General features: G+C 32.8%; 1 protein-coding gene across 1 annotated transcript; it reads right to left on the bottom strand.

Moving 5' to 3' along the window:
* Positions 1-300: 300 nt before the first annotated feature.
* LOC144966283 (BOS complex subunit ncln-like) lies at positions 301-18,329 on the bottom strand. Its single transcript, XM_078902501.1, has 15 exons — positions 17,955-18,329; positions 14,414-14,604; positions 13,829-13,973; positions 12,930-13,024; positions 10,909-10,992; positions 9,871-9,974; positions 8,906-8,994; positions 8,204-8,328; positions 7,704-7,894; positions 7,243-7,360; positions 6,557-6,720; positions 6,108-6,161; positions 5,342-5,420; positions 4,639-4,741; positions 301-3,742 (listed from the first exon to the last, which is right to left on the bottom strand). Exons 1-14 carry the CDS (start codon positions 18,115-18,117, stop codon positions 4,670-4,672), a joined length of 1,674 nt encoding a protein of 557 aa, XP_078758627.1. The 5' UTR covers positions 18,118-18,329; the 3' UTR covers positions 301-3,742; positions 4,639-4,669.
* Between the last annotated feature and the right edge of the window lie 707 nt (positions 18,330-19,036).

The following is a 19,036-nucleotide window of genomic DNA, read 5'->3' on the forward strand; positions in this document are numbered from 1 at the left end:
AAAAAAAAATAAAGAAGTGAGAAAGCAAAGCAATATTACAAGCAATTCAAATATGGACCGTATCCCATTCCAAAGTATACACCCAATTGATCGCAGTGAGAAGGTATGGCCCTTGACAGATATCTGCATGACTGGTTCTTTTTACAAAAGCAAAATACTCAATTATCAGTTCTATAATCTGGATATCTCCATGATCCTGAAAAATTGCTCTAACTCTAAACAAATAATTTTTGTTTCCAGATTATCAGTGTCACCATAAAAATCAGTAAATATTTTTAAAAGGAACAAGAACTGGAGTACTTTTTACAAGACAAAATATGGTGTTTATTAACATTTGATCTGTTTAGTTACTCAGTCTCGCATATATAAAACAACATAATGACCTGTTTTATAATAAATACACAAGGGATTTCCATTCACCTTCACAACACCATACATACATGGCACATATACACACGCTCCATCTTGCTTTAACTAATATCTTAACACCCTGATATGAGATCGATCTCTTTAATACAATATTATCAAAAACATAATTTATAATAAATAATATAAAATTTAATGGAAGTCTTTATTGTACTATTTCATATGACTACCAATCTTCATCGGTGTTATAGATGCAAAATATAAACAATATTAAAATTAGATCTACATACAATAGAACGGAGGAAAGATCATTGTTTAGGAGGTGTTCTCCAGCAACAATTAAATAAATATATCACCCCACTACACATATCAACTATGAAAATGAACTCAAATTAATGAAACTCTCTTTTTCTTTATAAAAACAACTTAATCTGGGGATACACATATACACACACATTAAAAACAAATAAATAAATAAATAAATCAGTGCTGATGGTGACAAAAAGGGGAAAAGGAGGAAAATTATGAATGGTTTTCTTTACATCACATTGTTTACTACACTAACCCCCACTTTTAGAGCCATTGAGATGACAAACTACTCTAGCTATCTTCTAGATAGTGGGGAAACTGCACCAGTTTGTTCCACTCAACATCAAAGCTCTCAAAGTCAGAAAATTTGATTGAGGAAAATGCCTTTTTTCAAAGGAGGAAATTCCTCCTCTGACACAAAAATCGCGGATTTCCGCGGATCCGAGGAAAACCATCAGCACTGATAAATAAATACCTAAAAATGAAGAAGAATGCAAGGGTCTTTTCCTTATTAGTTGAATTTCAGTATTTTTAAGTTGTGACTTTGAGATTTGTTCAAAATGAAGAAATTGACCATTCCTCCACATCAATTAAATTAAATTTCAACCCAAGTTTTAGATATTTAAATTGAAAGATTTCTTTTATTTAGCATATACTCTGAATGGTCTGTAATCACGAGCAGAAATCATTATCCTTCAAATAGTGAATTGTCTTCGAGACCAAATTTTAAAAATAATAAAAGGGGATCAGATACTGTCTAGTCAAATATTCAGAAAAACCAGGAAAAGAACAAATCAGAAAACTTTTATATGTTGAGTGTCATATAAATTACATCGTCCCTAACATAAATTGCGGGCAACATCATTCTAATAAGAAAATGTTATACAATTAATGTTTTATGTCTTTTCACATAACTTCATTTAAAGTGCCTAAATCTGATTGATTTAAATTTTGGCAACAAAATGATTTATGTTCTTCATTTCTATCAAATAAAACAATTTAAGAGACTGTGCTTACAGTTTCCTATTCTTCGTTCATTGAAGAGGCAATCATGACTTATAGATAATACAAATATTATCGAATCATTCACTGATTTCATTTTGGTACATAAATCTCAAAACAGGCAGTGCCAAAATAACAGACCATTTATAAAGATCAAAAGGATCGGAGGGTTTTAAGAACAATTATACATGATCATATACTTATATCATATTGTAATATGGTATTATATGGTATCATTATCATATATTATTATATTCTAGGCCTGAATAAAACAAAACAAACCGCAGCTGCATTTAAAAGTGAAATGTTATGTATGACCAATAGAAGACTCTAGTACTTGATTCTTTCATCAAAGCAAAGATCCCTATTGAATTCAATACTAAATAATAAATCAACATTAAAACTATTGATCTATATCCAAAGAAAGTGATTATGGTTAGACTTTCTTTAAACTCTGGGTTAAAACCTCACATACAAGTACAAGTTTTGTTTGTTTTTAAGGGTTTTACGGCGCTTGCAACACATAAAGGTCATATCAGTGCCAGTAAAAAGGAAAAAAATGGGATAGTCAAAAGTTCTAGAATTACAATTAAAGCACCCAAGAAAAGGTAAGACAAAGGAGATTTTGTTCAAATAGGAAACAGATGTAGATTCCAAGAGCACACATCAAAGTACTTAGTTTGAGATCACCTAGAAGTCTCATCCAGACACAAGCACAGGTCCCCACTAAGAGGGATACACTCAAATGTTTACAAATCATATAATATGTAAACAAAACAATACAGTGCATAACAGAGAGATAATTTACAAGACATCTCCCAAAACTCTAACTATACATTTGACTGTTTCCCTCCCAGCTAGGGTATCCGGCCAGGGCCTGGACAAAACCAAGTAATCTCATTGCAAGACAAAGACAGAAGGCATGTTTGAAACAGATATAGGGGGATAGAAGACACAGTAAGTGCCTCCCTGCCCACTATGGGAGGTAAGGAACCCCACCCAGATACAAGTCCTGTATTCCTTCTATCTAAAAACTAACTAAAGTTAAATGAGACGATCTTATATTATATCAGAAACAAGTCACATCCATACCATTCACATACAAAATCACATCATTTTCAAGTGGTGAATATTGATAAAATGAACATTTATTCTGGTTGAGTACAAAAGTATAAATTAGTCAAAAGGAAGGAAATAGATGGGATACCACACTTGACTATAAATATACTGTCACAAACAAATCTGGAACTATGAATGGTAAATTAAATGCTTCCCACATTGGAAAAGACGTCAAAATTTATAAAAAAAAAAAAAAAGTAATAAAAAAATAAGAATTACAAATATGAAAATAAATAAAATGTAATAAGTATTCCAGCATCAATTTTTTTTCTTCATTATTTTTTTTTTTAGTAAAAGGCACAGAGCTATATCTAATTCTCACACTCCATCAAAGAGTATTGCACTATATGAATTATTAACTGAAATGATCTGACAACAATACTGGCACTATCCTCTCTATGAGAAGAACGTTTAACTAAAAACATATTCAGGTGTGGAAATGTGATAAAGAAAGGAGGGAAAAAATAGAAGAAAAAGATGAAATCTCAGTTTAATGGTGCAAATCGTCCCTTATTAAATAGGGAAGAGAAAAAAAATAATGTGAATTTTTTTTTAATGTTAAAGTTAAAAATTAAACAAAAGCAGGACAAGATACCTATAAGTATAAAACAAATTAAAACAATAATCATGATGGTGAACAAGCTCAAACGACTCAAAATATCACGACTAAGGGGAAGTAAAACCCACTCCGTATCCTAAAAAAAAAAAAAAAAAGATATCTTAAAAAAAAGAAATTTGGAATTACTCTTAAAGCATCACACTTCATGCATAATTTTATCGCTCAATAAGGTTGAACATCACTTTGTAAACCAACTTAACGATGAAAGAACTTCATAAAAACACATTCACCAAACTACCCTAACTATATGTAAGTTGTTCTAATTAAGATGACAAATAGTTAAGTGCATGGTTGCCAGATCCATCCATCCTATTGCCTTTGGTTTTCCTGCAGAATCAAATATAAATGGGATAATTAAGTATTTACTTTTCAATATCATTTCAATATGATAATTCCACTTAACTTTGTAAACTATTTGTCAGGCAAAGTTCATTGTTCCATGCCATCAATTAAAAGCAGTCCCATTAGTATTTACACTAATCATCAGCGTATTGATGGTAAGACAGACTGAAACTTCTGATGATTTTAGACAGAGGGCCGATGTAGAGAACAAAAAGAACGGGTCCAAGTACTGAACCCTGGGGAACTCCACAATCAAGAATGATTTCATCAGATCATCCACCATAATAATCTGTTTATGATTGAACAAATATGATCTAAACCAATCAAGCGCTGCACCAGACATGCCATAAGTAATTTCAAGACGTTTGAGGAGAAGATTGTGATCAATAATGTAAAAAGCAGACGATAGGTCAAGCACATTTAGCAAAGAATATGAACCATTGTCTATAACAGAGAGAAGATCATTAACAACCCTAACAAGTGTGGTTTCCGTCGAATGATGTTGCCTATAAGCCGACTGAAATTTTTCTTCAAGACATATATTTTTAAGATGAGACAGCAATTGTTTGAAAACAAGCTTTTCCAAGATTTACATCTACAATCTACAACTTATCAACTAAATTAACAATTGATTTATGCCGAATGGAACACTTGTTCAAACCAGTAATGTAAAACATTCAATGTAGATTCCAAGAACACAGTATCAGTGTACTTAGTTTGAGATCACCAAAAAGTCTCATCCAAACACAAACACAGGTCCTCTCTAAGAAGAATAGACTCAAATGTTTACAAACCGATATATATAACAAAAATATGTAAAACTACATAACAGAGAAGATTTACAAGGGAAAAAAATTGTAACAACAAAAGTATCAACTCACTAAAATTCAAGTTGGTTGGTTGATGTTGAAATTAGTGAACTTTTCTCTTTGGGCTGACAGGAGGAACAGTTGTTCTCAATGCATGGTAGACAACCCTGAAATTCTGAAAGAAAAAAAATATGTAATATTACAATACCATTTGAATACAGAAAACATTGAGAACTCTATAAAATACTCATTGCAGGTTTATCTTAATGCCCTGGTGTAATGGACAGCATCACATTTCTGAAGCCCTCACAACTACAGGAGGACTCAAATAAAATATAAATCATGTTCATACAAATGAATGTTATTACCTTTAAAGTAAGAAACTTTGAGAATGTACGGATGGATACAGTGTCAAAAATTAATCAGAAAATTAAGAATATCTCCCTAAAATGGCAGATTATGAAGCAAGGAATTCGATCTTGCAAAAACATTAGGTCGTCAGCATGACAAATAACAATTGCTTTAAAAGGAAAGACTGGATCAAAAAACTTTAAAATCTTCAACAATAGAATGCCAAAGACGTTATATATTCACATGTGCAATGGTAAAAGGCAAATAAAGGAAATACTTTAAATCTACTTTAAAGTAAAACTTAAGAATATAAGAGATTACTTTTCAGTGCTGCATAACTCACCAAATAACAAATGCAATGAAAAAGTCATAACTAAAGAGTATAACACATCCCTTTTCTTTCCTTGTTAATCAAACTATTTACCTGGGCGATGAGATAAGACACAGCTAAGTAGGCAGCAATTCCCATGGCCAAGAACAAATCAAAGACTGCTGGTTTCACACTAAGGACAAAACAAGTCAAAATCCAATCAAAATGAGTAACACAACATTAAATACAGTTGATCCAATATTAATGATAGTATATGACCTTACTGACGATGCGCACATGCTGAAAAATTGCCTTCATGGACAACATAGATATTATTATTATTATTATTATTATTATTATTATTATTATTATTATTATTATTATTATTATTATTATTATTATTATTATTATTATTATTTCAGATAAACAACTTATTATAAATTTGTTAACAACGAGGATATGTGACTGCCTGTGCTCAGCTCAGATTATTGAGAAAATAAGTACAGCCATCCTCCATACCAGGGAATGGGGGGAGGGGGAGGAGGAGGGGTAAAGGCTAAATGATAAGGATATTGCTAAAATAAATAGATCTAATAACCTGTTATTTACAGTATCACAATTTCAATTAAACTGTTTTGCATTGGGGACCATCTGAATCAAAATTTGGTTTATAGACAGTGGTGACTACTGGGTTCTTGGCCCCATTAGATTGTAAACTTGTTTTAATCTTTGAATAACCATTTGATTCTGGTTGAGACCTGTTTGTATACTGTAGTATTTAGTTTAGCAATATACTTATCATTTAGCCTTTATCCTTCCTCTCCCCACCCCCGCCCTCCCCACCAAATAAAATTTAAAAAATTAAAAAACATTACATTACCTGTAGGCATTCATTACATATTCTGCACCTGAGTAGAAAACGAATTCTGGATCTCTGGCAAGAGAAAATAAAAAGATTTTAGATCCAAAGAGTCACTTAGACAACAAGATGATGAATAAAATATTGAACAGGAAGAACCAAAAAATTTTCCGAAATGGATTACCTGAATTGATCTCAGCAATAGTATTAGTATGTACAACTATTTTTCTAATCTATGATTAATTGTCAGAATCATTTACCTAAGTTAAATGTCTACAAAATTTATTACATTTTATTCCACGCATGTCCATGAATCTTCAAGTTTTTCTACACAATTGGCTAAAATCTAATAGCTTCCTAAGCTATATTTATGGCATTGCCTATTATTCAATTTGACAATATCTAAATAAAAGTAAAAAATTTGTTTTATTAAATATTTAAGTTTAATTTAATATTTAAATAATCCAAACCTTTTGTCTGCCTTGACAGGCATTTTGCGGACGTCTTTGAGATAGCGACTCATCGTCTGTTCTAAAGTGACAATTGTCTCAGAGTCGGGTTTTAACAACTGGGCTGCTCTTGGTTTGGTGGACAAATAGTTCAACCATGATTCAATCAGAGAATCATCTACAGCCTGATGATAACAATATTGTTTAGTTTTTTTTTTATTTCAATTGTCATGACATTTAACTTTAATATGAATTAATATTTCATAGGCAATGGATTCCAGTATTGAAATCATATTCATTATAGATGCCAAGATGATATGTCTAGGCTTTTTTTTCCATTTTCTGAAAAATAAACAAATAATTTTAAAACAAAGTAGGACTCGTGTTTAGTATAGACAGAAAATTAAATCACAGGGGTGAGGGTGTGGGGATTGGGGGATCAGAAATTAAAACATATATTTAAAGGGAAAAATTCAAAGGACTTCCGTGAGGAAATACTAGACAAAGAAGAAGAATTTAGAAACTTTGACGGAAATAATATGCTCTGTGAAAACTCTATGATAACATAATACTAGGTCTAACAACCTGCAAAATGTAAATGAATTATATTGGTGTTTTGAAAAACGTTTGTGAGTAATGGAGACAATCTATTTTTCAAAAGCAAAACTACTGACATAAAACCATTTCATAAAATTTTGCAAACTTACAAGGGCCTCTGTGAACATCTGGAAATCTCCCTGACTAGTTACATTGTAGACCAACCTGGCTAAAGATTCAGCAATGATTTGAGTATTGCGAGATATCACTGCTGCCTTAGCTCCATTTCTGGAAGAAAAAATAAATAAATTGAATGCATTATCTTCTATTTCATTTCTCACATAATGACTTAAAATTGCACTTAAAAGTCGATTCAACACAAACTAAAAACATTTATTAATATTTATTTTAAATCTTTAAATGACAAACGACTTGCCCACAAATATATTTTTAAAAAAATTTAATTTACTGTTGTTATGAAAGCTAAATGTACATAAACATTCAATTCCCAGAGGTAAAAGTTGGTTTGGTGAATTCTCACTTTCACAAGTTCTCAGAGGAAAAATTGAGAAGAAAATAATAAAATAAATTAATCAAAATCTTAATGAAATACAAACATTTTGATACCTACCTTGTATCAAGAATTGAAGCACGATTTCCATCTTTGTGAGAGTTGAAATGACTGAGTGTAAAAGCCAACATGCGTTTAATACTGAATCTTTCATGTTCCCAAGCAAGCATTTCATCAGCCAAGTTGATTTTCTTGTGGACCATACCGACTTTTACATCAGGATGATGAACTTTACCAACATCTTCAAGGTGCTGGAAAATAAAATAACAAAGTTTGATGATCACTTCATTCTAGTCCACTTTTCTTTGGTATCAAATTTGATCTTTCATGAAGTAAAATTTAAAGAAAATGGGTTTTGTTTCAGAACAATATTCTTCCATCCCCCGACTGTGATCTCTAATATTTATCCTATAGTGGAATAAATTTGAATTGAAGATTCAAAATTAATTCATGGAGGGGAAAAAATTTTGATTTTTAAATGGAAAAAGAACTTCGAAAATGAATGCCTTCAATATGATAAAAACATACATGTTATATTATCATTAGCATCAGCATCTTACCTTATAAAATTGCCCACCCATACTCTCCTCTTTGGGTGGTTTAGACACATGAAGGTTGAGCTCCTCCCCACTTCCCAAAGTATCTAGACACACGACAAAGGCAACATCTGACAACAAATTACCTTCTGTAAATAGATTTTGAAAAAAAAAAAAATAAATAAATAATAATTTTGTCATTTAATAAACTAAGAGTAAAGAAAAACAAATCAGAATTTTTGCAAGGGAAATGAACAAAAGAGAAAAGCAACATTCAGAGAGAGAGAGAGAGAGAGAGAGAGAGAGAGAGAGAGAGAATGGGTAGGAGTGAGGTGTCTGTTCAATGTTATAGTTATCATATAACGTTATGACAAGTGTAACTAAATGACAAATTGCCATATTTATGGACAATAAAGATCTATTATTATTATTATTATTATTATATCTCCTCTTAATAGTTGAGAAAATATTTCAGAACACATGTTTCAATCAAAATGCCTATAAATCATTTATAAATGCACACAAGAGTTATGTGCTGTAGTGTGCTACAATTAGAATTCTCTTGTGCAACCAAATGGTCAAATTTCGAATCCCCTCATTCATGCATAATCAGTTCTGCAACGTATCCCCATGAGATAAAATAAAAGCATAATGATTTTATTTTAATTTTCTTTTACTTTTAATATATATATATATATATTTTTTTTAATGAGATTGAAAATGTACCAGCTGCTTCAACATTGTCTTCAATCCAACGTTTAGATCCTTGATAGTTGAATTTTCCACCACCAGACAGTAAGAATACAAGGTTGTATCTTTAGAAAGTCATATTAAGGAAAGAAACAAGCAGCAGATAATAAAATGTGTAACACATCTTATGCGACCAAATATTTTCAAATTGAATTAAAGCAACTTGGAAATAACATAGCGTCTAACCTTGCAAATTATTTTTTAAATAATAAATAAGGGAGGATATAAGGGAGGAGATACAACAAAGAGAAAATAATTCTATCATTACAATTTTTTAGAATTCTTAAGAATCTGCTGTTGTTTTTGTTTTTGTTTTTTTTTTGTGTGTGTTTTTTTTTTTGTTTTGTTGGTTTGTGTTTTTTTGTTTTGTTTTGTTGGTTTGTTTTTTTTGTTTTTGTTTTTTTTTTTTTGGGGGGGGGGGGGGGGGGAGGGGGGGAGATGATTCTTTTTGGGGTTTTTTGTTTTTTTTGTCTTTTAAGACATTGTGACAGGCAGCACAGGATAACTCAGTGGAGGTCATACTGGACAAAAAGAATAGCCAAGGCAAATTTCTTTTTAATATGAAATTGGGATATCAAAGAGAAACTTTCACATCACATATCTTAAATAAATTAAGTTTTAACAAATGTATTTATAAGTATGTGTACAAAACCCAACTGGAATATATTTCAAGTGGACTTAATAATACATGTGCCAATTTCTCACTTTATCTGCAGACCTTCACTGATTTAAAATATTACACATTTGGCTCCAATTTTTTAAAATTGAATGAAATTAATCTAAATGACTGCCAAAATATAGATAACTTTTCAAAATATCCTATTTTAAATACTGATAAGGTTTTACTTTACAACCTCACATCGTCATAATTCTCTCATATTCTATCTAGCTCCTACTTCTCCACTTGATATAATACATATTTCAATTACATCAAAGGATACTTGGCGTGAGTTCTAGAGTTGGTGTAGAGTTTAGAGAAGAGTCGAATCAGTTCCAACAAGACAATAACACCAGAGGCATTTGAGTCCGCCCCATAAGCAAGAGCCTGAAAACAAACAGAAGAAAAAAATCTTTGATGAGGTCTACTGGGAAGTCAATGGCAGAAAAAATGTTTGATAATAATAGGACTGCATGAGAAACAAACATAAAAATTTGCATTGATTAATTACAAAAAAAAAACAAATGTGGAAATAAGAGGAAAACTTAAGACAATCATTTGAAATAGAGGACCACGATTTTCAAAGATTGTGTTGGTTTAACTAGCATCAAGCCACATTGAGAATTAATTAATCAAACCAAAATAATTACCATTAATATAAAAATCAAATTGAGTTTCATAGAAAAAAGTGTCCCATCGATCTTTTTCGTTTTTTCAATATAAAAAGGTAAGAAAAGACTCATTAATTGAAAATCAACTTGTTCATTGAAAATTTATTCTTCTTTTGCCAACTCTAAATATCACCTAGCTAAATAATATTTATTGGGTAATCAAAGGGTAAAAACTACACATAAAAACAGTAGTCCTTCAAATTAACCAGGCAGGGTTTGATCATGAAATAAGTAGCAATTACTTGCTATTTCCCGGAAAGGATACTTGTCTACTGCGAAGTAATAACAATAATAATAATATATGTTTTTTATATGGCACTTTACCCCTTATCTCAACAAGCTCAAGCTTAAGTATATACCACCACATCAAGTATAACTACCATAATTAGGGGGGGGGGGGGGGGGGGGGGAGGCCGAAAATATATATTCTGTCACAGCAAAGTCTTACACCTGTTATTTATAACATTGTAAATTACTAGATTTAAGTAAATATTGTCTAAACCGTGCTACAAAAATGAAATATTTAATTTTAATACCAAAAAGAAAAAGAATAAATAAATAAATAAATAATAAAAATAAAGAAAGAGAGAAAAAAAAAAAAGCAATCATTCCAAAGTTAAAGTATTTTTAATAGCCACAAATATAATTACTGGTGCAATTCCTCCTGCATCATAATGTGCTGTAATAACAATCGTTGGCAACTGCTCCTCAATACCAAATCCAGAGAGACGACCCTGAACAAGAAATAAATGGAAGAAAAGTAACAAAAATATTTATTTTTTAAAAATCAAACCACTGTTGTCATAAATGTCTATCGAAAACTTTTTTTTGTAATCAAACCACTGTTGTCCTAAAAGTTTATCTAAAACCAAAATGTTCAGTTAAAGCCCATTAATAATAGAAATATAATAACAGCAGTATTGTTTCTTTGTTTGTTTTAAAGGGTTTTACGGGGCTTGCAACATATTTAGGTCATATCAGCACCTGTAAAAGGAAGAAAATAGGATAGTAAAAAAAATTTTTAGAATTACAATCAAAGCACCCAAGGCAAAGTATGACAAAGAGGAATTTTGTTTGTTTGTTGCTTTAGGTCTCTTCCAACACAATTGAGGTTATATGAGAGACCGCTGAAACAAAAAAACAAGCAATCTAACACTAACAAAAATAGTACAAATGTAAATCAAAATCATAACCTAAAGATATCATAAGCTAAATTATAAATAACCAAGAACAAACAGACAGAAGATTTACAGGAAAAAAAAAATCTCCTGTCAAAAATACAATCACAAACCAAAGAAGCAAGATAGGCTAGTAAAGAGAAGAAGAAACGACATCACTATCGGATCGTACACCCATGCGAACCTCATAGGTATACGATTCAAGGGTGATGCTCCCATCCAACCACCCGCACAAAGAGGAATTGGTTCAAATAGGGAACAGATGAAAATTCCACAGCATACTATTGGTGTTGTTAGTTTGAGATCACCTAAAAGTCTCATCGAGACACAAGCACAGGTCCCACAAAGAAGAACACACTCAAATGTTTACAAATCATTATTTATCTAAAAGAAAAAATAATACAGTACATACCAGAAAGATGATTTACAAGGAAAAAAATATCATCTCCCAAAACTAACTATACATTTGACTGTTTCCCTCTCAACCAGGGTATCCGGAAAGGGCCAGGACAAGACAAATTAATCTCATTCCAAGACAAAGACAGAAAGCATGTAGGAAAAGATATTTAGGGGATAGAAGATACAGTAAGTACCTCACTGAGATCAGGAACCCCCACCCGAAACAGCAGAATTGATGATGACGGTTATTATTATCATCATTACCAAAAATAATTTGCAAAAGGGAAAATAACCTTATTTTAACTATAGAAGCCTAGCACACATACATCACGCAATTATTAAAACTAAAGAAAATACCAACTAATGCTCCAGTAATGCCACATACCTGGTTGGCTTTAGAAGTTGATTTTAACCCATATTTTAAAATCATAGAAGGAACTAGTACATTACACCTCCTCCCACCTTTGGATTCTATATCTGATTTCTACAGTCTAAATCCATTTCAAAGCAGAAGTGAATGAACCTGTTAATGATTATACACTGAATAAACATAGTTTGTTTGTTGTTTTTAAGGGTTTTATGGCGCTTGCAACACATTTAGGTTATATCAGCGCCAGTAAAAAGGAAGAAAGTGGGATGGTAAAAATTTCTAGAATTACAATTAAAGTAGCCAAGAGAAAGTAAGACAAAGGGGAACTGGGAACAAATAGGGATCAGATGTAGATTTCAAGAGCATACCATCAATGTACTTAGTTTGAGATCACCTATAAGTCTCATCCAAACACAAGCACAAAATCCAACAAAGAGGAATACACTCAAAAGCTTATATTATACATTTAAAATAATAAATATAATAATACATAACAGAGAGATGATTTAAAAGGAAAAAATATCATCTCCCAAAACAATAACTATGTATTTAACTGTTTCCCACCCAGCCAGGACTCCGGCCAGGGCCAGGACAAAACCAAGTAACCTCATTCCAAGACAAAGACAGAAAGCATGTTGGAAAACAGATATAAGGGGATAGAAGACGCAGTTTGTACCTCCCTGCCCACTATGGGAGGGAATAAACATGGTGAGTTGGTTATTACCTGAATATTGCTGACTTCAAAGTCAGGCAGAGATTCAGCTTGGGTACCTGATATAACCAACTGAAAACCGTTGGCAGTGGCTGAATGTAATAGAGCTGTAAAGCAAAAGAAAAGAAAATCATTCATATTATAATACTAGACAATGGATCTTATGGAAAAGAGTGCTCAGCAAGACCCATAAAATGATTAAGTTGATAAATTTTAAGGATATAATTAAATCAAGTCCAGATGGAGGAAAAATACAATAAAACATGCTTTTTTACATTCAATGTATGGTATGCAACTGTCTTCTAAGTGTTTAACATTCTCCTAAGATCTTGATAAGATTGATATTTTAATCTAATTGAGTAAATGCATTTACTGCCTAATTCAGTCCCTTGATTAGTGACAGAATACTAATTACAAGGACGAAAACACACGGGACTGTCATGTAAGCATTTTGGCTTGTGCACATGAGGTGTGGTTTGTGAATTTCGTTCACACATAGAAGCCATCAAGCCTTGAAAAATGTTGTCCATATAACAGTATTCACTTGTTTGATACAACAAGGGGACAGAATCGGAGACAAGTGCATTCCCTTAATACTATGTGTCAATATTTTTATACCGCCAAAAGGATGACTAGTTTTATCACATGATTTTTTCGATCGTATTATAAATGTTTAAATATACACATAGTTTTATGTGTTGGCTCTATCAATCAAGCAGTAAAACAGTGTGTATTTTACAAGCCATCGATATGAAAAACCTGTGTAGTTCGCGATGTTTACCAATCACTGTCATTGTTTACATTATGTCGACTGTCTGAGAGGCATGGTTATTTTATGAGTCTATAGAGTGTAATCTTATTAAAAACAATTTTACAGGTTACTTTTATTTTAGTTTAAAATAGATTGTGACCTTCCCAAGCTGTTGCAGCATTATCTCCTGACATCCCATCTTGCACATCTCTGTAGATTTCTCTGACACTCTCAGTCTCATGAGTAAAATAAACAGGCACCGTAGTTGGCTCTTGGAGCAACTCCTCCTCCAGTCTTTGAAGGTGCTGCAAAAACATTACAAGAAAAGTTGATGTCTTATATTGAATTTAGACAATATTGTGGAGGATGCCATCAATATCAAACTTGTGATTAAAAAAAAAAAAAAAACCCAATATATCAACAATCACCGAGAGATCATTGGTTATGAAGTAAAAGTATTTACTTCCAGTACAGATATTCAAACTGCTAAAAATAAAAATGGTCAAAAAATTCCAACAGTGATTTTTCAAGAGTAAGAATCCCATAAATGAAAACTTAAAAATACTTGGAATGAAATTACTGCAGATGAATGGGGAAAAAAATTAATTAATAAATAAGAGTATAGAAAAAGTGTAGGCAAGGGAAATTCATGCTGATTGAGGAAAATTGCATTTTGCTCTATAGAGTGTACAAATAAATAATATGGAAAAGTTAGAGTGCAGTGTATTCTTTTCATGACATTCACCTGTTTATCATCTGGAGAAAGATTTGTCATATTAGCTGGCAATAAAACAAGCAATGCGCCTGCACTTTGTGCCATCAAATCTCTATACTTGGGCATGGTAATATCTTGGAGACGAACCACAGCACATCGCCTTGTCAGCATCTTGTTGTCAATTGACCTTGCCTCCATGTTAATTATAGAATTTTTACATCCTGGAAAGCAAGAAAACAATTATTGTATATTTTTGTGAGAATTTACATCTGGACAGGATTTGAGTGTTTTTTTTAAGGGTTTTACGGCGCTTGCAACACATTAAAGTCATATCAGCACCAGTAAAAAGGAAGAAAATGGGATAGTAAAAAGTTCTAGAATTACAATAAAGCATCCAGAAAAGGGAAGACAAAGGGGAATTGGTTCAAATAAGAAACAGGTGTAGATTCCAAAAGCACTCTATCAAAGTACTTAGTTTGAGATCACTAAAAGTCTCATCCAGACACAAGCACAGGTCCCCGCTAAGAGGAACACACTCAAATGTTTTACAAATCATATATAAAATAAAGAAAGCATAATAAAATGCATAACAGAGAGATGATTTACAATGAAAAAAATATCATCTCCCAAAACTATAACTATACATTCGACTGTTTCCCTCCCAGCCAAGGAACTCCGGCAAGGGTCGGGACAAAACAAAGTAATCTCATTCCAAGACAATGACAGGAAACAATTGGAAAACGGGTATGGAGGGATAGAAGACACAGCATGTACCTCCCTGCCCACTATGGGAGGTCAGGATCCCCACCCAGACAGGATTTGAGATATAGACTAAGACATATGAGACTCATTGCCTTAAAATTATATCATGTGGGGGAAACAGATGTCGATAAGGGATTTAAGAATTGAAATGACAGAAAAAAAAAAAAAATTTAGTTTGTTTTTGTTTTGATTTTTTTTTTTTGGGGGGGGGGGGGGGGGGGGTCATTATACCTACATAAATCCATGACAATTCAATCTAAGTCAAGTCTCACAATATTGACTATAAATTTAATTTTTATCAACCAAACTATTACCGTTTTGAGGAAATGGGTCATGGCAATTGACTTAATTGACTGTCAAAGATGACATAACAATGATTACTTTCAATATAAAAAATGAACCAAGAGAAGAAAAACAAAAAAATCAATATGAAAATGTTTCACACATGAACTGCTGTCATGCAAAATCATAATGCTCTGACTGGAATTTCCATGTTTCAAGAATTAATGATTTCCATGAATTTCAATATCTTGAAATTTGTCCACCATCTTATGTAATCAAAACTTTATATATCTACACACAAATGTCATTTTAAACTTTTCAAACAATAATTTGGAACTCTGTAATGGATAATTTGCAAAGAATAAACATTATATTTGATGAATGCCATTCCAAAGTAATAATCTATTTTTCTTTTAATAAAAAAAATTGTAGAGATAATGACCAAAATATAACAAATTTGCCCATGGTCAACTCTGAGTTGAATTGTATATTTAAGACAAACCACGAGACTTTTCTTACACCATGAATGGCTTTATTTAAAAAGTCTTTCAAATTACCACAATGAAAATGATCTGAAGCAGCAGCTTAAAAACTGGTTTGCATAATAGTAATAAAATTGTGCAGCTATGTGGTCTAGTGGTATGACACTCGCTTTCAGATCGGAAGGTCCAGGGTTCGAGCCTCGCTTGGTGCATAGTTGAGTCCTTGGAGAAGGCTCTTTACTCACATTCTCTCACCGTACTCAGGTGTAAAACGAGTACCTCGCCGTTAACAGCATTGTCTGTGTCCGAAAAATTGTAATACCGCCTAACAGGCGTCATGTCCCGTCCTACATGTTAAATGTTGCTGTTGACCAGGGACACCTTGTAAAGCGCTTTGAGCATATTTAGTGATATTGCGCAATATACAGCTCAATTTTTTTTAATAGCAGCACAATACAGTATTTATAGCACTACCATTGAATCATCACTAGAGAGCTACTCATCAACTCTTTTCTCAATTCTTATCATCAAACAGCGATTTGTTGCAACGCAGCTTTGTGGTTTTGTAGTGTATGATGGTCGCCTTGAGATCTGTAGAAGCCTGGTTTGAATATCACGGTGGAGATCTCAAAGTTGAGTCCATGGTAAAGATTCTTTACCTCTAATATTCAGGTATAAAATGAGGACTGGCCAGTAAAAGTGTCTACTGTCTACTGTCAATAAACATTTGCCTTATAGTATAGGTCTCGCCTTATTAAGACCCCATGTTAAGCGCTTTGAACCTATTGCCATTGTGATCATTGCGCTTCATAATTAATAAAATCTTTTTCAGTTGTCAAAACGGATTTTTAGTAACACTAAGTCTCCGAAACCACTATATCAATTATATAATCACCAGATTTTGCATGATTTTGAAAATTGACATGAAGTTGATGATGGTTTGCGTGTATTATGTGATTGATTAGACATCTTGATTTTATCAAAAAAACAAATCCCATTGAAAACAGATGCCATCAATTTTAGCATGCGGGTTATGTGTCAACCTTCCAGAGGAGTATGACAATGAGGTGGGAGTACTTGCATTGCATTGATTGATACCAGTTAGCAGTTCCTCTCATTACTTAAAATTCATATAAACCATTTTCCATTCTCAACAATGGGATATAATTCTAAGATAAGTGAGCGAAATATATGATATTAATCACCCCCCCCCCCCCCCTCAAATAAAAGGTCTCTGGAGTTCTCTTATGAAGTTGAAAAATGTATTAGAAATTGAGCTAATCAATTTTTCACCATATTTATTGAACAGCCACCGTTCATTGCTTGTAATTGTATATTTATAGACCTACATATAACATTATGGAACTATATTTCAGGTCGTTTGCCTGGGGACAGATGTTTTTTTTTTTTATTTATTTGCACACTTAAGGGACTGATTCCACTATCCAGATATATCTGTAATCCAGACAAAATGCTGGGAACAGAGGTGTTAGGATTGGAGGGATGTAACTGTATAAAGCTTAGGCTTAGGCAGGTTTTGCCAACAACAGGCCAAATCTACAACAAAGAAAATCCTTCTTGACAATTGGTGATTGACTTTGAAAGGCAAGTACTTAGCAGTTTGTAGCCAAATCTAATGACACTAACTAAAGCATGAAAAATTTGAAGATTGGCATAGACACAACTGGGCCTTCGTTGGCAGTGTCAGTGAGTGGGTTGGATTAGTGTGAAAGTGAGTTGAGTTGAGTGAGTGAGGACAATGTCAACAGAGCTCTGTTTTGTGTAAGTGTTCAGTGTAATTTGTAATGGAATAGTATCCCTGTTCTGTTGCCTGCTTGAACACTCGCTGACAGAAACATCTACATGACAATGACTGAAATTAGATCGATACTTATATGAAACTGATTGTGATTGAGGTGATTTACTCAAACTCAAAATTTACGAGTTGTCTGCTGTTGTTACCGGTGCCGGTTGGCAGCGGCACCAGAAACCAGAAAGTTGTACCCAGAATATCATGTTAAAATGTACAAATGTACAAATATTACCAAAAGATGATCCCTGAAGATCAAACTGTTGCATCCTGTAGACATTAAAATCTTGGGCTGCGTTGACAGGCGACAGCAAAATCAGAATGGGGACAAAGAATAGAAATGAGAAGGGAAAGCTTCCCTTGAACATCTCAACGATTTCTCCAATTTCGTCAAACATTGTGTAAGTTGTGGGATTATTATTTCAAACAAATATAACTTCTTTCGGTGGAGATTTATATATATTGAAGATTGTATAAAAGCAATCAATTCTCTAGAATAAAACAAATGATCAAGTCTTGGTTTTAGTGTTCTGACACTGACACATGAACACTGCACGGCACGGCAAACGCACACACATCACATTGAGGTGAAGGAAGCATAATCAAAGGGAAATAACCTATTACCGAACCGAACAAAACGTGTTTCAGGTCACCCAAAAAAGAAAAGATCGTTTTTTCTCAAATGTGACATCACTTGACAATTTATTAATTGACGACAGCAGCAGCAGGTTTTAATTGCTACACTTTAACATATGATAAACGCAATATATAGTCTAGGATATAGCTACGCAATCTGCTGAAACTTATTCACATTCAAACATCATCTTGAATCCGCCATAAGGCAATATTCAGCTGCTCATAACAAGATATGAAGTGAGTAGAGTAGGAAAGTTCCAGAAGACAATAGAGAAAAAAAAACTTTGCGGAGATGGGTATTCGAACCACGGACCAAAGACTTCTCTTTGGTCTTTGGTTCGAACCCACGACCTGACTGTTATGATACATCCGCCTGGCCACGAGAGGGACGCTCTACAATCGACGCCATCCACCACGCTACGAGAGGGACTCGAGATAGTTACTGCGTTTGTTGTTTGTTTGTTTTGGTTTTTTTGTTGTTGTTGATATTTTTTTTTCGTTTATTTATTTATTTATTTATTTACTTATTTATTTATTTTTTAGGCTTACTCAATGTCTCAGTCGTCTCTGTGCATCGTCTGACCATGTTGCCTTTTTTTTTTTAGTTTGATATAAAATTCACGAAATTATAAGTATGAACCAAAGACACCTGTACCTGTAGGTGTCATTGGTATGAACCCA

This window comes from Berghia stephanieae, chromosome 2, assembly GCF_034508935.2.
Source record: "Berghia stephanieae isolate SIO BIC M18660-M18661 chromosome 2, UCSD_Bste_1.3, whole genome shotgun sequence".
NCBI lineage: Eukaryota > Metazoa > Mollusca > Gastropoda > Nudibranchia > Aeolidiidae > Berghia > Berghia stephanieae.